General features: G+C 36.4%; 4 protein-coding genes across 4 annotated transcripts; all 4 read left to right on the top strand.

The window, feature by feature from the left end:
- Positions 1-6,335: 6,335 nt before the first annotated feature.
- Positions 6,336-7,226, top strand: LOC113316158 (F-box protein At3g07870-like). Its single transcript, XM_026564399.1, has one exon. It carries the CDS (start codon positions 6,336-6,338, stop codon positions 7,224-7,226), a length of 891 nt encoding a protein of 296 aa, XP_026420184.1.
- Positions 7,227-7,934: 708 nt separating this feature from the next.
- On the top strand, positions 7,935-8,639 carry LOC113316094 (agamous-like MADS-box protein AGL61). The gene has a single exon (XM_026564338.1). The coding sequence runs from the start codon at positions 7,935-7,937 to the stop codon at positions 8,637-8,639; it is 705 nt and encodes a 234-aa protein (XP_026420123.1).
- A 98-nt stretch (positions 8,640-8,737) lies between these two features.
- Positions 8,738-13,479, top strand: LOC113316047. The gene is made up of 2 exons (XM_026564295.1): positions 8,738-9,595; positions 9,811-13,479. The coding sequence occupies exons 1-2, from the start codon at positions 8,738-8,740 to the stop codon at positions 10,879-10,881; spliced, it is 1,929 nt and encodes a 642-aa protein (XP_026420080.1). The 3' UTR covers positions 10,882-13,479.
- Positions 13,480-19,868: 6,389 nt separating this feature from the next.
- On the top strand, positions 19,869-20,344 carry LOC113315922 (agamous-like MADS-box protein AGL61). The gene is made up of 2 exons (XM_026564184.1): positions 19,869-20,163; positions 20,256-20,344. Exons 1-2 carry the CDS (start codon positions 19,869-19,871, stop codon positions 20,342-20,344), a joined length of 384 nt encoding a protein of 127 aa, XP_026419969.1.
- Positions 20,345-26,659: the final 6,315 nt, after the last annotated feature.

Genomic DNA, 26,659 nt, shown 5'->3' with positions numbered 1-26,659 from the left:
AGAATTCGTTGCTCGGACTTGAAAAGATTTATAAATAAAAATATATACACAAAAATTTGTCACAGGATCAAGAGATACTAGGACTCAGGATTCCACCATAATCATTCATATAATTAATATATTTATTCCCAAAATAATTATAGCTCACATAAAAATAGGGACTCTAATTCTTGCCAAGGTAGATTTTTAGAAGATTAACTGTAAATCGAAAGCATGGCATATCAAAAGTACTAAGACCAAGCATAAACCATCAAAAGAAATGACAATCAATTAAGAAAAATCATAAAACTATTTATAAAAAGTGCAAGAAGTCATGAAAGAATTAAATAAATTATTATATGCGTGGAATATGGCTTCCTCCATCATCCCAGTATTGGGGGTTTAGCCTCTCATATTATTCATGTTCTCAAAATACAATTTTATAGCTCAAAAAGTTGATTAAATGATGAGAAAATATTAAACAGAGATTTCGCAACAGTTATAAGCGTTACAATTGCGCTGTTAACTGTTGCGCTACATAAACAAAACTTAAGTGCAGTAAAGAGCGACACAACCTGAGCGCTGTAAACAGCGACACTTTCTGTCTGCTGCTGGAACTGTTGAAGAACGACGGTCTTTGGACAGTCTGTTCTTCGTCTTCTTCTTCTTCCTCAGAAGCAGCAGGAAGCTCTCCTGCAATGGCTGCTGGTGCTCCTTCCTTGCTCCTATGACTCTCTTTCGACCACCAAACTCTTCATCCCTTTTTCTGAGTCCCCAACACCTTATATATACTCAGAGGATCAACATAACTCGAGTTTAATTCCCGTATCTTCTCCATTACTGTTTTTACTCTCCACGGGATAATTTCCTTCTTTGCGAAGATTTTATTCCTTCTTTTCTTCTCTTCTTGCCCGTGTCTACAACTGTCAAGATATCTTTAGGATAACAATGAATCAAAACCGAATATCTCCTCTACTTTCCTTCCCACGTAACTCCCAAAAATAGCAGAGAGACATCCAAATTATTCTCTCTTCCCTGTCTCGTGATATCTTCATATCTGATCGCATTTAATGTTGTTAACAATCATGTTGTGATACGACGCAATATTTCCAGCTCATTATTGTGCCAGAAATCTCCAAAAATCTCGTAAGAATCATTACCAAATATACACAGTTGAGAACCAAAAGTTTCCCGCCAAAAGAAATTTTTAAATGAGGAAGAAAATGACGCCCCTTAATCAACAGTTATGGTGCAAATATCAACGAAGGTGCCCCTTCGTAATTGAGTGCCCCTTAACCAATGATGAGAGTCCGAATAACAAATGTCCTCCAAGAGTGCCCCGGGCAACTTTTCGGGCCGATTTTTTCAAAAATGTTTATTTCCAAAAAATACCTAAAAACACACAAAACACCATAATAAGGACAAAAACAAGTACTAACAATACGAAACATTGAGGACAAATAAAACACAAAAATGTGTCTATCACGTGTGAATGGAGATTTTCCATCCTCTTATATTCCCTTTACTAGATGCACTCGTCTTCCTCTTCGTGAGTTGTTAATCATTGACCTCATGTCTCACAGTTCGTTTAGAACCGCTTGGTTTATATTCTCTCCACCTTCATTTCACCCATTCCTTGTTTCCTCGCCATACCTTCTATCATCCTCGCGTCTTCTATCTTCTTCGCGTCTTCTTTCATCTCCGTATCTTTTTTCTTCTTCGTGCAACCTTTCCTTTTCGCGCCTTGTCTCTTCTTTGCGTAATCTTTCTTCTTCGCGCCTTCTTTCTTCTTCAAATTTTCGTCTTTGATCTTCCCATCTAGTTTCTTCCAATGCTCTTCTCAACTCTCTTTCTTTGTTGTTTTCTCTTTGGCATCTCCTTCTTCGTTCTCTTCTCTCCTCATTTCTCCTTTCTCCATCTTCGTCATTTTCCAATATCTCTTCTTTCTGACGCAAGTTTCTCCTTGCTGACGAGCCTGTCCTCGCGTCTGATTCTCCTCCTCGTTGGTCATTGGCTGCTCTTTCCTCATTGAGCTGACGATTTTGTTGCGTCAAAGTAACGTTCTGTCTTGTAAGTCTGGTTCGCTGCTCCACTAGATCTCTTTCTCTTTCTAGACGAAGTACCTATCTTAATTGTTCCAATGTCATATTCTCTTCATCAAGGTTTTCCTCTCTCTCCTCACCAACTGGTTCTTCTCCTACAACCGTATCGGTATCAGTAGTATGGACCGATCCTTCTCTATAGCGGTTCTCGTCAGGATCACCATTTTGCCGTTGATTCACACCACTCCTTCCTCCTGCAGTTGATGTTTTTCCAATCTCCATTCTTCTTCCTCTTTTCGCTTCTAAACGCTTGCTTCTCCTTGACGCTATTATGTGCTTTGCCCGATTTGGAACTCTTGCCATCAATTAACTTCAGCCGAGATAACTTTCACTCACCGATTCGCTGACGATCTTTAACTAAATAAAGTTATCTTTGCTTTCAAGATCTTAACGAATCTTTCAAAACAAAGCTCAAAACTGCTTTACTTCTCAGATCTCAAACATAAACTTACTCTTTTGATCTACGAAATCATGTTTTTCACAAAGAACAACTCGTTAAAACTCCAATAAGAAAACTCAAAAACAACTTCAACCTCTTTTCAAGATCTCAAGTGAGAGTAAACTCTCAACTTAAGTTCCTTGTTTCTGGACGCCAAAATGTAACTACTGGAAATCAAGTAGTACACCCAGATAGTAATAAAGCAGATCTAAGACATAATTCAAGTAAGCGAATTAGAAATATTTATTTATTTATTTAATAGGTATCTCGATGAAGATGATGATGATATTACAAGTATTGAAACTCACAAGAACCCTAATTTGTCTTCTCTCAACATGATCTCACCTAATACAAAATATCCAACCGCTTTTACAATCAACTAAGGTCTCTATGTATAGGCAAAACTGAGTAGTGGAGTACAACTCATTTTACTTTGCAGATAATCACGCAATTCACGTGATTCTGCCTTTTACTTCGCCAAGCCATTTTCAATAAAGTTATTCCATTCTTTTCGCCGATAACTTCGGTAACTTGTCGGTACAACTGTCTCATTTCTTGTGCAACAATCCATCTTCGTAAGAAACCACTGTTCACTTAGTATGGAAGTCTCTTCGTCAATTGCTTTCTCGCTTGTTGGCTATCAGTGCTTATTTTGCAGATATGATATCCATGGTGGGTTTATATTTCGCATATCCGATATTCGTAAAAGTAGCTGTGACACTTTGATTTGACCCATCACTGACATTTCCCTGGAGGTTGGTAAAAGATCTTCTGTTTTAAAATTTACTTCGCTAATTTCGTTTGACCACGTGGCGAGTAGGATTTTTATACCTACATGGTGAAAATCAGTTAGTTCATGAATTAAATGGAGGTAACTTGTGCTTTTCCAACTAGTTGATTGTGGGTTTCTAAGACATCTTATTGTTCAGGAAGAGAAGAATGTAGCTTATCTTACACATGTGAGTTAGTGAGTCAGATGCAAAACAAGTGTGAATTATTTTAAAAATCTCTCTATATTAATCTTTGAAAAGTAGAGAAGTTCCGTTTTCAACTTGTATGTCCTCCAGAGATGAGTTTAGCTTCAAGTTTTAACTGACAATTCTCTAATGTTTGTTACTTAACTCCGGTGAAAAGGGTGATACCACTCTTGTAGCCTCTTGCACAAGGCTGCGCGAGCATGGGGCGTTAACATCTGCTCCGCATCTCCAATGGAGTCGGAACTTCAGGGAGCAACCATCAGTCTGGGAGGTATGCTTTGCTCAGACCTGGCATTTTCAATTTCGGGATAAATTGCTTTTGATCATTAACACCATCCCCTATCATGAAGAAAAGTGGTGTGTGATCATGTAAACATTTTTATCTTTCAAGAATGTGACTGGAACCAAGATAAAGGAAATAAGTGTTAATCAGTGTAGGATGAGATCCTTCAACACATTAGTGTATATGACATATTTGTGGCAAATATCGTTGGCTAGCATATTATTTATACGTTTTTACCGCTTAATTTGAGTTTGTCAGTGCTTGTATCGACATTTAATGTTTGAGTTTCGTATCACTATCATTGGTGGATTTTGTTAGCTGATTAGTAAATCAAAGTTTCTATTCGGAATGGCAGCCATATTTCAAAAAACAATAACATTAAAATTGCAACAAGAAAAGGCCCAACAAAAGGCATAAAAAAGTAACTTGACAGGACAGACTAGGCACAAATCAAGGCTAAAAAGAAAAAACCTCAGACAACAACTGACCAGTGACCAGTGACCAGAGAGACCAAACTAACAAAACCTGAAGAAAGTGCCAGTTGGCGATTCAAGTTTTGGCAAAGAATCTGGTTGAGAATGATATTGCCTACTAAGATTGGAGCCTTTGTTAGCAAAACAATGAGCTGAGAAGTTAACTTCTCAAAATTCATGATTTTTGTTAAAGGGAGAGCAAAAATGGATCTGAGAAAAGCGAAAATCGTAGTTGACTCACTGACTAGGTCAATTCCTATAATGAATTTTGACTCGGACAAATTTATCCTTCACACGCTCCCTTCACATGCTTGCAGACCAAGCTTAACTCACAAATCAAGCTCCAAACCGGTTAAACGCTTATTTCTTATTTATACTTCTCCTTCCATACAGTGGAAATCTATATTTCATCGTAAAGGCAGCCTACTCCATATTATGTAGTGATCATTGAAAACCAAATCCAAAGCCAGTTATGCAGTGACCATTGATCGATAGTCGAGCCAGACGAACCCTTTTCGTTTTTTTTTTGTTCCCACCATATGTCGTATTTCAATTTTGTTAACAAATCGACACCCATATTTCCTCGTACATGACCCTTTGTTGTTCTATATTTTCTAGCATTACTTCTGGAGTTTAGGGTTTAATGGTGTTTTTGGTTGTGAGTGATGATAAAAAATCTGATTTTATTCCCTTGAATTTCCGTTCCAAAAATTATACATTAGGTTAACTTAATAAACACGGTTAGGATAAAGTGTATATGGGGCAAAAAAAACACTCAAAAATGAACTCAGTATACAAATCGACCTAATTAGTGAGTCAATTACAATTTTCGCTTTCTTAAATCACGGGGATTAAAGTTGATATTTATGCCCGAAGACACTATGGTAGGTTTCTGGAATTAAATATGGTGATCGCAGCCCCAGAATCTAATTTGAGCTAAAAATGTAGTAACCCAATCATAAGGCTATTCCAAGACCACACGATTCAAAATAAACAAATAATCCGATAATACATAAGAAACTCCTTGGGCTATGCCTATGTGGCTTGGCAGTGTAGATATATGAGACTTTCAATATTTTTTTCTCCAAGAACGCGAAAAAAAAGTACCTACAAAATGAAAAGAATAATCTGTAATGTGAGACCCACATTCAGACTATTCTGCTCTACTTACACGGCGTTGGGTTCGGACCATAAACGGCATTCGTATCACAATAGAGTTCGGACTTTATTTTTTTGGCATGGTACTGGTCACTGGTGGCCACCTTGATTTAAGTTATTTTTGGCACGTCGGGAAATATAATCGTAGTCCAACTCTATTCACAAAATTGGTTAAAAAATCAAAATCAATAATTTCTGGGTGAAATGGACAGTTAGATTTTGATACTGTTTAAATGGACAAAAATGTAAAAATAAGCAGGATGTAACCAGTTTCATCGTGCCCATTTTCAAATATTTTTTCTTATTTTTAATTTACACAGGATGTATCCAGTTTCATCTTTGCTATTTTTTAAATTTAAGCTAGGATGAAACTGGTTTCATCCTTACTGTTTTTTTTTTTGCCATTTCACCCAAACTATTTTTTACTCGTCCATTTGAACAGTGATTTAAAAATATTTGGACAAATGACCCATTTTCCGAACTCTATTACTCTAACAAGGATTGTTGACCGATCTCTTTCGTAATTTAAGGTTGGATTATTCGAACCCTCCTCGTACGTGCTCTAATTTTCACCAAAGTGATCACCATGCAGAATTCGTTAGTTTGAACTCAAAGTACTTGTTTTCTTTTAAGGTTGAAGAATCTGATGGAGGTCCTTCCCGAGGATATAATATCCGAAATTCTTTCCCGTGCGACTCCTGATTCAATATTAACATGCAAACTAGTCTGCAAGTCATGGAAAACACTTCTCAATGATGTAAAGGTAGGTGTTCTCTTCATGGTTCAGTCAACAGAGGAAAAACAACTTGGATTCTACTACGGAGACTTTGATGATCTTATGGTGACTGCGGTACTTTTAAAACAACCGCTAAGAAGATCAACCATCTTCCAATTGTTAAGGGTGGTAATCTTTTAGACTACGAGATGGTTGGTTCTTGCAACGGCCTGGTTTGTTTATATGTACCCTACGCAGATCCTATCTACATATGCAATCCCGTCACCGGAGAATACGTCTATCTTCCAAAAGTCGACAAGAAGGTTCAAGATATTGCAGGTGGATTCGGCTACCTTCGTACGCTTGATGTGTACAAGGTCGTTAGAATTTACTACCCTGTCTATCGAGGTAAAGGACTTGTCCAGATATACACTCTTGGCAACTCCAGTGGATGGAGAGAAATTGGGGAGATAGAACATAGCATGGACTCTTACCCAGGTGTCCTTGCCAACGAAACTCTTTACTTCAGGGTTGATTGTGAAAAAAATATTTTGGCTTTGGATTTAGCAAGCGAAGAGTTCTATATTCTCCCAAAACCACCATTTCTCAGTGAACGTAATATTTCCCATCAACTGAAGGTTGTGAGAGGGTGCCTTTGTATTGTTCATTCAAAGAAAGGTGAAAACGTGGAGATATGGTCACTCAAAAATACACAAAATAATTGCAGTCAGATAGGAAAGGATTGCGATTCCTGGAGATGGAGCCTGGATTATAGCATGCGGTGGTTTGGCCATACAAGCAACTTTTTTGAGCCTCTCGCATTCACGAAGAATAACAAACTTTTGATCTGGTCTTATTTACACACTCTATGTTGTTATGACCCTCAAATTAAAGATTTAAGAAGTATTGTGGAGTACCCTATGACTTTTGATACGATTCCTCATATAAACAGTACGGTTTCATTGAAATCCTTAGGGATAGAAGAATGCGGCAAAGAGATGGAAGATGATCCAAGCAAGAGTGAAGGAAAATTAGTACGTACTATGTGCGACAACCACATATTAGACAGTGTTCACCCAGGCAAGGGCTACTTTGATTAAACGCAGCCTGTATAACTAAAATGGTCAAGACAAGGAATGGCCGTTTTTGGCGCGTCCCAGTGTTCACGTCTCAAATAGTTAATACCTGGTCACTGCATGCAAAACATGGAATCCAATGACCATTACTTTGAGATTTAGGCCACGGCAGGCATATAGATCTTTTTTGCAATGCATCTGAAAACATGGACTTCATGATATATTAGGTGTCAAAAGTATGATTAGTGATCCAACAAAAGATGACCAAACCAGACTATATTGCTTAGATTTATATTTAATTAGTTCTAAGATTCATTCTCAAAACATATTCCATTTTACTACCTTACCTAAATGCATCAGTTAAAAACTTGCCAATTAAAGTGCTAGTTATTAGGTTGAATGAATACAGACGTTTAGAAATGGAAGGGTTTTGAAAATAATTACATGCATCATGCACATAATTAGTTTTGTCACTCGCTAGATAAGATTTGTTTCTTTCTTTTACTTACTTTATAGAAATGGTAATAAATAAAAAATTAATACTCTAAATATTGAATTAATGAATGAATTAAATCAGACAACTATTATTTGTAAGAGACAATTCACGTACATAACTACTCACAAGCCTCGGCCCCTTTATATCCCATCTCCTTCATCTTCTCTTGTTCACCACAATATCACCACTCGAAGAGAGAAAAGAACACAGAGAATATCCCAAACTTCATTTTCGTCATGGCAGTGACAAGAAAACCAAGCATGGGTCGACAAAAAATCGAAATCAAAAGAATTGAGAAAGAAGATGCAAGACAAGTTACCTTCTCTAAACGTAGAGGAGGTGTTTTTAAGAAGGCTCATGAACTTTCTACCCTTTGTGGTGCTGAGATTGCTATCATCGTTTTTTCACCCGCTGGAAAACCTTTTTCTTTCACTCATCCTCACAATATTATCGACCGCTACCTCTCTGGAAATTCTCGTCAGGCGAATAACATGTCTCCAACTCCACTTGTCGCGGCTCATCATGAAGCCAAAATTCGTGAACTCAACAGAGAGTATACTGAAGCACTTAGCAGGTTGGAAGCTGAGAAAAAAAGAGGAGCGGAGTTAAAAAAGATGATGAAAGAAAATAAGAAACAATTTTGGTGGGAAAATATTGATGATTTAGGGGTGCATGAGTTGGAACAATTAAGTGCTGCTATTGACGACCTCAAGATTAAGGTTGCTGATCGAGCAGATGAACTGTTGCTCACTTCATATTTACCAGGGAAAAATCCTGGAATGAGTAGTAATGGTACATCTCATAGTGAAAATAGTTCTACTATTACCTTTGAAACAAAACCAACTATCATTCCAAACCATCAGCAGATCCACACTTCTTCCCTCCCTCATCATGGATATGGTACTGACTTCGGTTTGTATGGGCGCAACGGGCTTTACTGAGTATCAGGTCAGCCTTATGCAGTGATTTCATAATCTCTATGCACCACAGGGAAGGGAGCCATCATTGTATGGCTCTCATTTATGATTCGTTCTCATAAATGAGTGCTACGGTTGATAAAAGTACTCATTCAAAATATATGGACAAAGACAAAGAAAAGGGGAGGGTGAGGTCTTTTAATGACGTGCTGCGATCTTCTCCACTCTCTATACCTGCTAGAGTTCTTCGCCCTTCTGAGTTTATTTGCAATGGGCTTATTCTGGAACAAGTTAGTGGCCCATATAGAAATTTAACTCGGTCAAATTCTGATCCAGCCCAATTTCCATCGATTATTAAAACGAAAAACCACGGTGTACTTCCCACCGGGGTTGTTAATCGACAGGTGAACTCTAAAATCAATCTTGAAGATATTTCTATCTCTTCTGCTTCCACTGATTCTATTAGTTCGCCAAGAGAAGAAAACTTTTTCAGCGAGAGTTCTGCCGAAATTCAATCTCATGGGGGTTATTCTTCTGATTCGTCTTCCAAGGCAGCAGCTGTTTCTGGCGGTGCTGATGATTCCTTTGTTGAAGAATCTCAATTAAGGTGTGAAAATTTTGAGTCTCTAGATGACATCAGTGAATTCCACTCCAACTCAAATCCAATTGATAGGGTCAGAGATGAAATCGTGGTATCGGGCTCAATTTCATCAGCTCTGGGGAATCAAGGTATTTCTCAAAACTATCCTCCAATTAGCACTCCTCCCTCGGAGTTTTTTGCTCAAGCTTTGGTGGATAAGGAGAAAGAAATAGTGGTCATACAATACATGAAAGATAGGTTTTTGCCTGCAATTGAGTTGATTAAGGCCGTGAACGATATTTCTGGTATCGGTAATAAGGGTGATATCGATGATATTGTTAGAATGCTGATAAGGTCTGCAGTGAAGAATCCATCTGCGTTCAATTTTGAATGCAGGGAGGTACCTCCTCTAGTTTAATTTCTTTGTTCTCTTTTGGGTTTCTCTCTTCTGAAAAGTTGTTTATTATGTTATAAATTATTACTTGGAATGTTAAAAGCCTTAGGGATATTAAGAGAACGGGAAGGGTGAAAAGGTGGTGTATGTTACACAAACCTGACATCATTGTGTTTCAAGAAACTTTGCTTACCACTTGCAGTGATTCCATTGTTAAGCAGATTTGGGGGCCTGGTCTAGTTGAATGGATTGCTCTAGACTCTATTGGTAGGTCAGGGGGTATTTTAGTTTTATGGAACCCTAATATTGTTAGTATGGTTGATCATATTGTGGGTACATTTTCTATTAATATTGGTTTCAGGAATTGTATTGACAATTTCCATTGGCTTTTCTCTGGTGTTTATGGTCCTTGTGGTACAATGGAAAGGCAAAGGTTGTGGAAGGAATTGTCCATTATGAATGACATATGGTCTTTACCCTGGTGTATTTGTGGAGATTTCAATGAGGTCAGACTAATGCACGAGAGGCAAGGTTGCTCGAGGACTTCAAGGGGTATGCAGGATTTTGGGCATTTCTTCGACATTCATGACCTTATTGATATACGTATTCAAGGTTCCCGCTATACTTGGATTGGTAGCTCTTCTTCTTTTACTAGTAGCAAGCTGGATAGATTCGTTATAAATGGAGGATGGGAGGATCATTTCCCATGTATCTCTGTCAAGGCTATGGCTAGGCCTATGTCTGACCACAAACCAATCTTATTGAGTTGCAATATCGAAGACTGGGGTCCTCCACCTTGGAGATTCGAAGGTATGTGGCTGTTTGAAAACTCTCTTTTGGATCTTATGGCTGAATGGTGGAACTCTTTTGTAGTCAGCGGTTTTCCGGGATTTCAATTGGCTAAAAAATTCCAGTTGTTAAAGGCCAAGATAAGGGTCTGGAATAAAGAAGTCTTCGGAAATATTGATAGAAAATTTGAACGGACTCTCGATCAGATTAAACTTCTAGATCAGTTGGCCGATGAGGGTTCTATCTCTATGGATCAACTTGATACTAGGAACCACCTAAAGCTCAAGTTTGAGGACATTGCAGATATGCAAGAGATGCACTACAGGGCTAAATCTAGAATCCAGTGGCAGATGGAGGGTGATCGGAACACCAAATATTATCACAGAATTGCTAAGTCTCGAAGGAGGAGGAATACTTTCTCCAAGCTGCGTATTGAGGGTTCTTGGGTGGAAGATAAAAACACTATAGTATTGTCTCTCATTTTCAAGAGAGATTTAAATTGAAGGATGATTTTCAAGTCTCTCTTTCTAATCTCGGTCTTAATTCAATTTCTGAAGAGGAAAGTGTGAATTCTCGAGAAAAGAATTGAAGAAGAGGAAGTTTTGCTTGCTCTTAAAAGACTGGGGCAAGATAGAGCTCCAGGGCCTGATGGGTTCCAAGTCAATGTTATTGTGAAGTGCTGGAGTTTTATGAAGAATGATATCATGGAAGTGGTTAGGAAATTCGAAAGCTCGGGTTTTATCGACTGGAGGCTTAAGTCCACTTTTATCTCTCTGCTTCCAAAGAAATCTGTGGTGGAAGAGATAAAGGACCTTAGGCCAATCAGCCTTTCCAATACGGTCTTCAAAGCTATATCAAAAGTTCTCGCTGAAAGGTTGAAGTTGCTGTTGCCAAAGCTCGTCTCCAATTCTCAAACAGCCTTTATTAAAGGTCGTCAAATCTTGGACAGCATATTAATAGCTAATGAATGTCTAGACTCCAGGTTGAAATCTAAAAAGCCGGGGCTGATTTGTAAAATCGACCTTGAAAAGGCTTTCGACAATGTTAAATGGTCCTTTGTCGACGAAGTTCTTCAGCAAATGGGTTTCGGACAAATTTGGAGAATGTGGATTAAAGGTTGTATTGAAAAAATACCCTTTTCTATTCTAGTAAATGGAAGCTCTTGCGGGAAATTTCTCAGCGAGAAGGGTCTTCGTCAAGGCGATCCTCTTTCTCCGTTTCTTTTCTTGCTCGTCTCTGAAGTCTTAAACATTATGTTCTCTAAAGCTTCATGTGCTGGTAAAGTAGGTGGTTTCAGTGTTAAGAATGGAGGCACCACCATTAGTCATCTGCAATTTGCAGATGACACTTTGGTTTTTCTTGACGCGGACCTGGAGCAAGTTAGATTTTTAAAGTATATTCTCTTATCGTTCTAGTTCGCCTCAGGTTTAAGCACAAATTTCAGTAAGTGCAGTCTCTTTGCAGTCGGTGAAGTGAATAATCTCAACACTTTGGCAGCTGTCTTTGGGTGTTCTTGTGAAGCTTTTCCTTCCATTTATCTCGGTTTACCTCTTGGTGAGCAAAGTCTTTCGAAATCTAAATGGGATAGAGTAATTGAAACTTGCAAAGCTAGATTAGCCTCCTGGAAGAGAAGCTCTTTAACAAAGGCAGGTAAACTTACTCTAATTAAAAGTGTGCTTCTAAGTTTGCCTGTTTATTATTTCTCTCTTTTCATGGTTCCGAAATCAGTTGTTAATAAAATTGAGAAAACAATTAGAGACTTCTTATGGCATAATTCTGAAGACAAGAGAAAAACCCATTGGGTAGGCTGGTCCAAAGTCCGTAAACCTCTTGATCATGGTGGGTTAGGTATTCGGAAACTAAATAGTATGAATAAGGTGTTACTTATGAAGTGGTGGTGGCGTCTTGGAAAGGAAAGAAATTCTTTGTGGGCTAAAATTACTTTTGAAAAGTATGGATGCTCTGATCTTGGTTGGAGGACTAAGAAACCAACAAGTTCTCATGGTGTAAGCTTGTGAAGGAACATTTATAAGGTTGCAGAGGACTTCTTCAAGTTTACTCAATTCAAAATAGGAAGGGGTGATAAAAATCGCTTTTGGGAAGATAAATAGTGCGCACAAGGTCCGTTTGCTGAAACTTTTCCAAGGTTGTATGAGATATCTAATAGCAAACATTGCTCCCTGCTCCAACTTTATGTTCCTGATGATTCTGGATGTTATTGGAACTTCGGTACCCGCAGACGTTTATACGATGCTGAGATTGCTGAATTTACTGTTTTGACTCCAATTCTTAACAGTATAGTCTTTTCTCTCGATGAAGATGACGAGCTTGTTTGGGTTGGTGAATTTTCAGGAGCTTTCTCAGTTAAGTCTGCCTATCAGCTAGACACCTTAACTACCAGCAATCCTTCTTTTCCTAGAAAGAAAATTTGGTCCAATGCTTGGCCTCATAAAATTGGATTTTTCCTTTGGCAACTTGTTCTTGATAGTCTTCCTACCATTGACAATCTGCAGCATAGAAATTGCGCTTTGTCTGTTTTTGGAGGCTCGTCGGCAACAAATTTATGTTCTCTGTGCAATAATGTGTTGGAATCTGGTACTCACCTCTTCTGGAATTGTCGGTTCACTCATTAAGTTTGGGATTACTTTTTCGCTCAAGCAAATGTGCAGTTTCCTACTTTCTCATCCCTGTTAAATTTGTTTAAGAACTGGTCATCTGTGGCCACTCAAAATAATGGGAAGGAGATATGGAAGAGGATCCCTGCCAGCGTTTGTTGGAACGTTTGGAACGAGAGAAATGCCCGCACTTTTAATGGCAAGAAACGCACTGTGAAGGCTATCATTGCTGATTCTAAAATCAGCGCTTTTCATTGGGCTGCTAAGAATTTAACCTGTACAAATATTTTGCATCATGATGTGATTTCTAACCGGAAAGGTCTGTTCTTTGACCCTCCCTAGTCTTTCCTTGGGTTTTGGTTTTCTTTGTTGTGTTTCCTTTTCCCCTGCTTGGTGGCTTCTACTTTGCAGAGTTTGTAAATTGTCTTTTTCTTAATATAATTCTATTTACCGACCAAAAAAAAAAATTTATGATTCGTTCTTGCATGCGTTTGCTTTTGTTTATTTCTGTCCCCGATTTGTTGCGCTGGAATGCGTTTGTTCTTTCCCATTCAACAGTCGGCTTTTGTTGTACTTGAATTCTAAGTGCATTGTATATTAATGTGCTTATCAATGTAATAATAATAATCCTTTTAATTCCTAAACGTGAGCATTTGTTGTGTTTCATATTTACAACTCTGAGGACATGAATTCATAACCCTACTCAAATAGCTACATACAGAACAAGAAAAGAGAGGCGTTCTCTTAGTAATCATCATCATCTCTCCTTTCGTAGGAACTCTAGACGAATGGAAAATTCGATTAGATGTGAGTGCAATTTTACTATCTTTAATAAAGGTTGGCAAAGAAACAACTTCCGGTCTAAAATTTTGGTATGTCTTGGTATGATCTATGTTAAAGTCTGCGGGCATCCAACTCAAAACCAATTGGCAATGAGGGGAGTGACCCTTCCATATTATATTTAAGTTAATTAAGCAAACTATAGCGATGTGGGACTATTTGTCCTTTCACACGCCCCCTCACGTGTAAGGCCAGTCACTAGGCCTCACACGTGGACCTACGTACGAGTGTACACAGGTGAGTGACTAAATCAGGAGGTAACACCTCGGCCAGTATCGGCACTGGCCTACACCCCGGGTGTACAAGTGACAAAGTAGGTTAAACACTTAGGCCAGTAACTCGGCCTACACCCGGCGTACGCAGGTCTGGGTCTGGAGCTTAGCTCTGATACCATGTTAAAGTCTGCGGGCATCCAACTCAAAACCAATTGGCAATGAGTGGAGCGGACCTTCCATACTATATTTAAGTTGATTAAGCGCATTATACCGATGTGGGACTATTTGTCCTTTCACAATCTACCTTTTGGTGATGATCACCTTGTAGTAGGTATAAAAGAGAAAAGGTAGAACCAAGCCCTACTTTTATTGGGAGTCAAGGTAGAACTGATCTTAACTTGCTTTAGGTATCATGGTAGAACTGGTCCCAATAGGCAAAACCGATTTCTCTAAGTCACATACACTTTAGGGTTTGTGTGATTTGGAGATTGGGTTTGGAAAATAGAAAAGTTCAAGATGTCGACATAGTGAGTAATTTGAACATGTGCTGAAATCTTATTTCTTAATTGTTCAAAGATGTACCTTGATACTCAAGGTGAAATCCCAAACTGAAATAGTATAGAATCTTTTTGAGATTTCGAAATTAATATGTTTTACCAGCAATCAAAACATATCTATGGAAATATATATTGGTTAAGTGCTAGATAATACTCCCTTTGTTCCACTTTAGATGATGTTTTAGGAGTTTTCATGCAGATTAAGAAATGGAGAGAGATCTAAAAAAAATTCTATTCATACCCTTGAGAAAAGTCTTCAAACATTAGATGCTATTAGTGTATTTAAAAATAAATTTATAGTTCCAATACAAAATGTTAGGGTTGGTAGTTTTGTGAGACAAATATGAAAACTATCAAGTATTGTGGAACAAAAAATAACCCTAAAACTCATTTAAAATGGAAAGGAGGGAGTATTGAGTAGTCCATGAAGATTTCCGTTATATAGTTGGATATTGGTTGGAATTTATAAAACCGAAATTAGGTGTTTTATTGCATATCTTAAGAATATATTCGGTTATGGAAATTCCTTGGTGTCCAAACTACCTTGATCTAAAAATTGTAAAGTTTGTTCTTCTCACAAACTTATCCTGAGTCAGGCAAACTTCATCTTTGTTGTTTCTGGTGTAGCCGACTAATAGTCTTCTCATAATATTATGTTCGAGAGAAGAGTAACCTAATTAGGCGAAATCTCTTGCGATCGCTAGTTTAAAGACTTCTTTGGGGTCAAAAAGCTTCTACTAGTATCGTTGGTGGGAAACTCGAATGACATTTTAGTTTTTGGTTATTGATTTGATTGACTAACGGTGGTTAGCGTTTTATTTGCACCTAGTTTAGTTATTCTTGAGAGCATTCTCTTATGACATAAGGTAACTCAAACGAGTTTAGCATTGACTTGTGATCATCCATTGGTAACAGACTCTATTCTATGGGTGACCGATCATAAGTCAGCAATCAAGTTTGTCATTTTGCAGGTATAGAAGACTATTGAAGATTGACGACAAGAAGATTTTTCTTGTTGCATGTCATTGATGGCAGAAGTATTGGATGCTCGAATAATAGGGAAGAATATAATGATCTCTTTGTGGGTTTGAATTGTTGTCGATATTAGCAATGATAGTGAACAAGGAATGCAAATTAATGATCTCAAATCACGATACATGCTGATGATGGTATACTTCCGGTGGTTGACAGAGATTGGAGATGAAGTTGGATGATGTTGTGGAGAATAGTATGTATCTTTGGTTTAGCAGTGATCAATGACGTTAGCAATGATATGATGGTCGCGATATGGAAGACATAGTAAATTGTGGTTGCTGCCATTATGACGACTTGTGATGCAGATTCACGGGTTCAACAGAGAATAGCTTGTTCAAAATGGGGTGGGAGTTAGATGATGTTACTGTATGTCGATGAGAAATATGGTAGAAAATGAAATTGGTCAAACTAAGAGCATCTCCAATGGATCCTCGGGATCTTTCCGACGTGTTATTCCCTTGAAAACATCCTTACGATCAAAATTACATAAATTTAAGAATATAAGAGAGATCTTCTCCAACCAATAAGTTTTGAAGTGAATTAATAGTCCACGTGTATTAAGAATATTGGTTAGAGGATCTTGTGCTTTTAAAGATTTAACCGTTTGACTATTTATTTTCATTAAAATTGCTAATTTGGATTGCTCACATCCTAAAAGAGATCCTCTAAAAACAGAGGATCTCACAGAGGATGTAATTGTAGCCACCTTCCACGATATATTTACATTGTCTTTAGAGGTTCTCGTTGGAGACGTTTTTTTTCTTCTCAGAATGTAATAAAATCTTACGTGGCCTACAATTTAGGAATTCTAGAACATTCCATTGAAAATGCTATAAGGAGATAAAATGTCCTCAGCGGGTTGCAAATTCAAGAAAAAACTAATTTTCTCGGTCACAAGTGTGTCTGAGACTTCAATGAAAAAATTTAAAATCCAGGAACTTTGGATTTTCTCGAGGTGAATGTGTCGGAGGATAAAGATTTATTGCCACTTGAGCAAGAAGAATATGACTGTCAGTTTTGGCAGACTGACAAGCCAAAGTTTAAACGCGTTGGGCTTGGTTTCAACAATTAATAACTCAAGCTCAGTGGTTGTCCAGCAATTCTTCTCACGACCGTATTTTGGGCGTGGACTTCTTTTGGATATTTTTGGTGAGTTTTGACACCTTAATTTTACCGGGATTCATGCACGCACGTCTAAAATTTGAATACATATTTAAGGAGGCTTCTACATAAGTTTTTAATTAAGTTTTCACATCTGATATACACTTTTATTTTACATTAAATAGTCTAGGATTTTCAACTGGGAAATCGTTAATCACGTGTAGTTTATGTTTTTATTAATTAAGGATGAATTCTATATTTCGGGCGTGAAACCTAATTAGTATTTAAGGTTTATTGAAATTTTTATCATCTTGTCGATTTTGTTTTCTATGTATAAGGTTTATGATTGGTTTCCAGATTATTCAAGTGTACACTTGAATTAATATATTGATCATTCCAGAAAAAACTAATTTTCTATGTCACAAATGTGTCCGAGACTTCAGCGAAAAAAATTAAAATTTAGGAACTTTGGATGTTCGCGAGATGGATGTGTCGGAGGATAAAAATTTATTGCCACTTGAGCAAGAAGAATATGACTGTCAGATTTGGCAGACTGACAAGCCAAAGTCTAAACACATTGGGCCTGGTTTCAATAATTAATAACGCAAGCTCAGTGGTTGTCTAACAATTCTTCTCACGACCGTATTTTGGCGTGGACATCTTTTGGCTATTTCTGGTGAGTTTTGGCACCTTAGTTTTACCGGGATTCATGCACGCACGTCTACAATTTGGATACCTTTAGAGGCTTTTACGTGAGTTTTTAGTTAAGTTTTCACATATACACTTTTATTTTACATAAAATAGTCTAGGGTTTACAACCGGAAAATCATTTAATCACCTGTATTTATGTATTTATTAATTAAGGATGAATTCGATGTTTTGGGCGTGAAACCTAATTAGTATTTAAGGTTTTTTGAGATTTTTATTATCTTGTCGATTTTCTTTTCTATGTAAAAGGTTTACGATTGGTTTCTAGATTATTCAAATATACACTTGAATTAATATATTGATCATTCTATTGCTAGTAGAGTGTTGAACGATCGGTAATTATCAATCATCTCCTATATAAGTAAAAAATATGAGACCCTGCAGAGGGATTCAATGAAGCAACCGTGTGCAAAGACAACATCTGTAAGTGAACCGAGCATACTAAGTTATCTATTGGGTTAACCTAAATTCATAATTTCTAAAACGTTTGACTGAGTTACATTTTGAGAGCTTACTTCATGGCGACTAAGGTGGATAGAATCCATAGACTAAGCGTGCTTGTTACTAGTGATACTAGAAACTATTGGGATAGCTAAGCGTACATGCTATTCTACGGTTGTTGATAAATGATTCTAACGAAAAGTAGATGAATATACTACGCGAGATATTTTTTGGTAACGACGAATTACTCCTAATCATCTTTTATTCCTATTTTGTTTTGTTTAGTCAGTTTAATTAATCCAATCCCAATTTTAATAATTTATTTTAATTTTCTAATCCAAATGACTTGTGAATTACACGTACAACTCTCAATAAAAACGATCCTTAATACTGCTATATTATTAATTAACTAATGGATTATATTTTTAGTAATTTGTTACAACACGCATCAGATTTCCGATCAGGATTTTTCTCATAGTCATCAAAGAAGCAATAGGTGGTTACTTTGTCGACTCCAGAAGCAGAATATATGGTTGCTCCTTCTTATGCTACTCAAGTCATATGGTTAAGAAAGATGTTGAAGTCATTTAATCATGAGAAGATAGTTCCCTGTAGCGATAACAATTCAGCTATAGTACTCACAAAGAATTCAGTATAACATGGAAGACACAAGCATGTTGATATCAAGTATCACTACATTTGTGAGGTATATATATGACAATGACATAATCATGGAGTTCTGTCAAAATGATGAACAAGTTGTACATATTTTCACAAAGACGTTAAAGAATGAAACGCTTCTCAAGTTGCGAGTAACGTTGGGAATGAGCACCTTACATAGTATCAGTTCGAGGGATGCTGTTAGAAATCAAGTCTAACCGAAACTAAGATTGATTATGGAAATTTATGATTATATTAGGTTATTGAGTTTCAAATGAAATTAGATTTAGAACAGGCTCCCTCAATCTTAGTTTCGATTAGATAAATTCTGATCGAAAATCAAGAAATTTTTAGTATACCTATTCTAACTCTAATAGAGAAGAGACAACGCATATTAGAGTTAGAATAGATACTAAACTTGTATTTTTTTTTTCCTCTTTTCCCGATTAGAGTTATTCTCTTTTCCTGATTAGAGCAAGAATAGATATACAAAAAATTACTAAAGTTGTGATGCTTAATTAAACATAACTTATTTGCAAGGCATATAACTTTATATTTCCAAATAAAAGATAGATATTTTTTGTTCGGGGCTGGGTAAAAGGTACGATAGGCCGTGGGTTTAACGCAGCCTGTGTAACTAAATGGTCAAGAGAAGGAATGGCATGTTCGTCACGGCTCAATGTTTGTATCAAATAAATCGAATGATCATTACTTTGAGAGGGATACCTAAATTAGATGCATGCCATGGCTGCATGGCAGGCACATAGATTGTTTGTGCAATCCATCTGAAAACACGGATTTTATGATATATATCAGGTGTCAAAAATAAAATGATCCAACAAAAAATGACCAAAACTAGACTAGATAGATTGCTTAGATCTAAATTTAATTAGTTCTAAGATTCATTCTCAAAACGTTTCCATTTTATTACCTGCCCTAAATGCATCAGTTAAAAACTTGCCCATTACAGCGCTAATTATAAGGTGAAATGAATACAGACATTTACAAATGGAAGGGTCATCAAAACTAAGTACTACATGCACTCACTAGATAAGATTTGTTTCTTTCTTACTGTAAAAATGGTAATAAAAAAGAATTAAGACTCTAAATATTTAATTAATGAATGAATTTAAATCAGACAACTATTATTTTTAAGAGACAATATTGCGTACATCATACACAACTCACAAGTCTCGACCCCTTTAAATCTCCATCTCCTTCACATCTCTTTTTACTATCACCACCCGAAGAGAGAAACGAACGCAAAGAATATCCCAAATTTTGCATTTGCATCATGGCAGCGACAAGAAAACCAAGCATGGGTCGACAGAAAATTGAAATCAAAAGAATTGAGAAAGAAGATGCAAGACAAGTTACCTTCTCTAAACGTAGAGGAGGTGTTTTTAAGAAGGCTCATGAACTTTCTACCCTTTGTGGTGCTGAGATTGCTATCATCGTATTTTCACCCGCTGGAAAACCTTTTTCTTTCACTCATCCTCACAATATCATCGACCGCTACCTCTCTGGAAATTCTCATCCAACTCCACTTGTCACGGCTCATCGTGAAGCCAAAATTCGTGAACTCAACAGAGAGTATACGAAGCACTTAGCAGGTTGGAAACCGAGAAAAAAAGAGGAGCGGAATTAAAAAAGATGATGAAAGAAAATAAGAAACAGTTTTGGTGAGATCCTATTGATGATTTAGGGGTGCATGAGTTGGAACAGTTAAGTGATGCTATTGACAACCTCAAAAGTAAGGTTGCTGATCGAGCGGATGAATTGTTGCTCACTTAATATTTACCGGGGAAAAATCCTGGAATGAGTAGTAGTCGTACATTTTATAGTGAAGGCAGCTCTACTATCACCTTTGAAACAAAACTTACTATTTAAAACCATCAGATCCACACTTGTTCTCTCCCTCATCACCATGGATATGGTGCTGACTTTGGTTTGTATGATTGCAATGGGGTTTACTAAGTATCAGGTCAGCCTTATTCAGTGATTTCATAATCCTTATGGACCACAGGGAAGGGAGCCATCATTATATGGCTCTCATTTGTGAATCGTTCTTGCATGCGTTTTCTTTTGTTTATTTCTGTCCCCGATTTGTAGCGCTCGAATGCGTTTGTTCTTTTCCATTCAACTTCAACAGTTGGTTTTTGTTGTACTTGAATTCTAAGTGCATTGTATATTAATGTGCTTATCAATGTAATAATAATTCTTTTGTTGTGTGCATTTGTTGTGTTTCAAATTTACAACTGTAAGGACATGAATTCATAACCCTAGCCTACTCAAATAGCTAGATATAGAGCACGGAAAGAGAGAGGCGTTTTCTTATCATCTTAGGCTCCATTCACAAGAACTTTAGACGAATTAAAAATTTGATCAGATGTCAGTGCAAATTTTATTATCGTTAATAAAGGTTGGCGAAGAAACAAAATCCAGTCTATAAAGTTTTGGAATGTCTTGGTATGATCTACCTCTTGGTGATCACCCTATAGTAGTATAAAACCAAAGTTGGGCATTGTTCATACAGTGTATTCAACATCCAAGAAAAAGACAAAAACCATCATGACGGAAAAACAACGGTCAACGCCAATATACAGAGGTAGGTGCTCATGGTCATGCAATGACGGTTGAACGTATCTCAAACCTTGTATGAGACAAAACCAAGTGAACCTCCAATTCAAACTTTCCGCTCATTCGTTTTTGGTGATAAGTTTCCGTTGAAAGAACGTTATTAAATCATCATTTTCTGCACAAGAATAAATCTGAATCCTTAAACTTTACATAATGTTGTTAGCAATAACCGAGCCAGTACAAGAGTTGCTTCCTCTGTAGTAGCAGGTTTTCCATACTTAAGTCTTCCACTCTATTAGTTCCCAACAAAAATGCCATAGGTTTATAATACTTCTTACGAGGTGATATCTAAATTGCCAGTAAGAAGTATTCCTCCTCAGACTTAATGTCTTTACCATGTTTTGCAATCTTATGAGCAACATGGTTAACATCTCTACGCACATATGTGCATTTCCAACTATTAAAAGAATTTAAAACATTACCACAGTCAATGACGAAGTTTTTTGTGGTCCATTTTATTGAACCAATCTACCATTTAAAGCATTGATAACATTTAAACAATCTCCCTCCAAGTGCACATTCTTGTAGTTGTATCCTTTTTGCCTTTCCCATAATGTTGTTTCAAGAAAAGATTTTGCTTCCGCTTGTTCTGGGTCTAGTGCCTTAGTCTTGCAGCATCTAGCTCCATCTACATTACCTCCAAGATTCTTACATATTAGTCCAATGCTCACTGATTTAGTAAGATCATCAAAAGTTGCATCACAGTTAATCTTAATGAAAGGATCAACAGGTTATTCATTCAAAAGAATAGATGTAGAAACAGTACTTATACATTGTTCAATCGTCATGCAAAAAGCATCACAGAAACCTAGCTTTTTCAATGCAATTAACAGAAAAGGTCATTCTACTCTGTCAAAAGCCTTTGACATGTCTAGTTTCATAGTCATCCAACCCTTTTTTTCTCTAATCTTATTCATGGAGTCAACAAGTTCATGTGCTATAATTATATTGTCCGTGATACTTCTCCCAGGGAAAAAAAAAACAATCTGGTAGGGGGTTATAGTTTTTTCTAAGACAGTTTCGCAATTAATAACGCAAGCTGAGTGACTATCAAACAATTCTTCTCACGACCGTGTTTTGGGCGTGGACTTCTTTGGCTATTTTTGGTGAGTTTTGACACATTACTTTTACTGGGATTCATGTACGCACGTTTACAATTTGGATACCTATTTAAGGAGGCTTCTACGTAAGTTTTTAATTAAGTTTTCACATCTGATATACCCTTTTATTTTACATTAAATAGTCTAGGGTTTACAACTGGGAAATCGTTAATCACGCATAGTTATGCTTTTATTAATTAAGAATGAATTCTATGTTTTGGGCGTGAAACCTAATTAGTATTTAAGGTTTTTTGAAATTTTTATCATCTTCTCGATTTTCTTTTCAATGTATAAGGTTTAGGATTGGTTTCTAGATTATTCAAGTGTACACTTGAATTAATATATTGATTATTCTAGTGCTACTAGAGAGTTGAACGATCCATAATTATCAATCATCTCATATACAAGTAAAAAATGTGAGACCTTGCAGAGGGATTCAATGAAGCAATCGTCTGCGAATATAACATCAGTAAGTGAACGAGTGTACTGATTTTATCTATTGGGATTAACCTAAATTCATAATTTCTAAAGCGTTTGACTGAGTTACACTTTGAGAGCTTACTTCAAGGCGACTCGGCTGGATAGAATCCATAGAATAAGCGTACTTGTTACTGGTGATACTAGAAAATTTTGGCATAACTAAGCGTACACGCTTTTCTACGGTTGTTGATAAATGATTCAAACGAAAAGTAAACGAGTATACTAAGCGATTAATGTTTAGTAACGAAGAATGACTCATATTTATTCTTATTTTTTTTGTTTAGTCAGTTTAATTAAACTAATTCCCATTTTAATATCTACTTTATTTTAATTTTCTAACCCAATAACTTATCAATTACATATCTCTCTATGGAAACGATCTTTACTACTGCTATATTATTAGTTAACTAGTGGATTATATTTTTAGTAATTTGTTACAACACGCATCAGATTTCCGATCAGGATTTTTTTCATAATCATCAAAGAAACAATAGGTGGTTACTTTTTCATTCCAGAAGCGGAATATATGATTCCTCCTTCTTGTGTTGCTCAAGTCATATGGTTAAAAAAGATGTTGAAGTCACTTCATCATGAGAAGATAGTTTCGTGTAGTGATAACAAGTCAGCTATAGTCCTCACAAATAATCCAGTTTTCCATGGAAGACACAAGCATGTTGATATCAAGTACTATATTCGTGAGTTATATGACAATGACATAATCATGGAGTTCTATCAAAATGATGAACAAGTTGTACATATTTTCACAAAGCCGCTAAAGAATGAAACGCTTCTCAAGTTGCGAGTGACGTTGGGAATAAGTACCTTACAGAGTATCAGTTCGAGGGATGTTGTTAGAAATCAAGTCTAATCGAAACTAAGATTGATTATGGAAATATATGATTATATTAGGTTATTGAGTTTTAAATGAAATTAGATTTAGAACAGGCTCCCTCAATCTTAGTCTCGATTACATAAATTCTGATCGAAAATCAAGAAATTTTTAGTATACCTATTCTAACTCTAATAGAGAAAAGACAACGCATATTAGAGTTAGAATAGGTATACTAAACTTGTATTTTTTTCCTCTTTTCCCGATTAGAGTTATTCCTTTTCCTGATTAGAGCTAGAATAGATATACAAAAAATTTCTAAAGTTGTGTTGCTTAACGTAAACATAACTTATTTGCAAGGCATAGAACTTTATATTTCCAAATAAAAGATAGATATTTTCTGTTCGGGGGCTGGGTAAAAGGTATGATAGGCCATGGGTTTAACACAGCCTGTGTAACTAAATGGTCAAGAGAAGGAATGGCATGTTCGTCACGGCTTAATGTTTGTCTCAAATAAATCGATTTTTTTTCTTTTTGATACTAAAGGATTATTCATTAATTGGTTTAAAATCTTACATAGTCATCTCCTGTCATTCTAATGATATCAGGAGGATAGTGGTTCATATAAATAAAGTTATTGGATTCAAGCCTTGCTTTTTCAGCTATAAAATGTGCCACACTGTTGCTCAATCCATGAACTGACTTACAGAACCAGAAATTGAAGCTAGAAAATTTATTCTTAATAGCTGAAAGAAAATGTTGGTTATGCCAATGTATCTGAGAATCCACCCTTTGCAGAGAATTTATTATATTGTCACAATCCATTTCAAAAACCACCTTCTTGTAGTCTAGATGCTCCATCCATTCAACTGCCAGTAACAAAGCTTTGCACTCAAAGTACTCAGCTCCAAATTCTGCTTTCACTTCCTCATCTAGATTAACACCTTGGACCCCTAGTGTGGTACCTGCACAGTCCCGAATAATCAGTCCAACACTTCCTTTTTTAGTATCATACATATAAGAAGCATCAATGTTTATTTTCACATAATCAGTTTCAGGAGGTAACCAAGTCTTTATTATTGCATGATTGCTATCATTTGCCCTGGCAGTAGAATAAAATAGGGTACACTGCTGAAACAAAGTATGAATTCTAGATATTGTACTATTAGCATTTGGTTTTGTATTTTGAAAAACCAAGTTGCATCTGTCCTTCCAAATGTACCAGACAGTGCACATAAGTTTACAAATATAACCTTCATCTTCAAAACTGTTACCCAGAGTATTAGTGTGGTTTGAAAACCAACTTACCAACCAATCATGAAAAGAATTGAAGTCCTGCAAAACATTTGATATGTTAATATTCACACCTAACCAGACTAACCTTGCATAAGGACAGTCTAGAAAGATATGAGAACTGGTTTCCATATAATGATTGCAAAAACTACAGTGATGCTCTATATCTTGTTTATAAACTGAAATTTTCTCTCTAGTTGGCATTATGTCTTTCAGACACTTCCATAGAAATAATTGAACTCTATGAGGAACTCTCATATGCCAGAGATTCTTCCAAACCTCTTTAGGAATAACTTCATCACTTATACAATTATTGACATAATCAGCACATAAAGTATTGTAGGCACTTTTGACTGAAATTTTACCCTTTCTATCTGGTTTCCAAATTAGATAATCTTGACCAGTCAAAGGAACATTCATATTGAGAATAGCTGTAGCAGTTTCATGGCTAAATAAAGAAACAACAAGATCATTATTCCAAGTTATAGTATTTGGGATAAAAAGATCATATACCAAGCTATAAGAATTTAGACTAGAAAGTCCCATTACTGGGACAGGTGGACTATTATAACCTATAATCCAATTATCTAGCCAAATGTTACTTTTGGTTCCACATGGAACAACCCACATGGAATGATGTTGAACCACCACAAGACCAGAGTAAAAACTTCTTCATAACCAATAACAACCATCTTTAAGATTATCAATATGAAGTAAATTACCATTATTGCCATACTTAGCTCTAATTATCTGCATACAAAGAAAATCACTTTCATTAAAAGCTTTCCAAGAAAGTTTAGTGAGCATAGCAGTGTTAAACTGCTCAAGGTTTCTAAATCCTAGTCCACCTAAAGATTTAGGAATACTAAGTTTATTCCAACCTGTAGGACAATGACCTCTACTGGTTTGATGACCCCAAAAGAAATGTCTTTGTATGGAATCCATTTTGTCAATCATGGTCTTAGGCATTCTAAAAACACCCATTTGATGAGTTGGTAAAGTGTTAAGAACATGCTTAACCATGGTAGATCTAGCAGAGTGATACCTGGAGCTTTTCTAGCTGCCTTAACACCTGAAATATCATGGTTAGTTTCATCATATAAGAGAAGTCTAGAAAGATATTTCATGCACAGAATAAAGAGGTAAGGTGAAAGTGGGTCACCTTTCCTAATACCTCTTGAGGGTGTGAAACACTTAGTAGGAGAACCATTCAAAAGTATAGCAATTTGAGTAGTTGAAACACACTGTTCTATATAACCACAAAATTTCTCATTAAAACCAAATTTCCTAAGAATGCCTAATAAAAAAGGCCATTCAATTCTATCAAAATCCTTTGATGGGTCTAGTTTAAGAGACATAGTGCCACTACTTCCTTCTTTGTGTTTCATAGTATGTATCATTTCATGAGCAACAATGATGTTGTCATGTATGGCTCTCACTAGGACAAAGGCAGCTTGATAGGGGGAAACAAGGTGTTTCAAGTGTGGTTTTATTCTATCAGCAATTATTTTTGAGATGATTTTGTAAACTGTGTTACACAAACCTATATGCCTGAAATCTACTGGGCTTTTGGCTTTATCAGTCTTAGGTATCAAAGAAATATAAGTTTTATTGAAAGAAGAAGGCATAAAACCATGTTCAAAAAAACTTTGAATATCAATGATAACATCGTGACCAACTATATCCCAATTGGCTTGGTAAAAGCCAGCCTGAAAACCATCAGGTCCTGGAGAACTCCAGGCTGACATATGTTTAACAGTATTATGA

The sequence above is a fragment of the Papaver somniferum genome, chromosome 1, assembly GCF_003573695.1.
Source record: "Papaver somniferum cultivar HN1 chromosome 1, ASM357369v1, whole genome shotgun sequence".
Taxonomy (NCBI): Eukaryota; Viridiplantae; Streptophyta; class Magnoliopsida; order Ranunculales; family Papaveraceae; genus Papaver; species Papaver somniferum.
The sequence above is the reverse complement of the archived record's forward strand: the minus strand, read 5'-3'. Positions and strand labels throughout refer to the sequence as shown.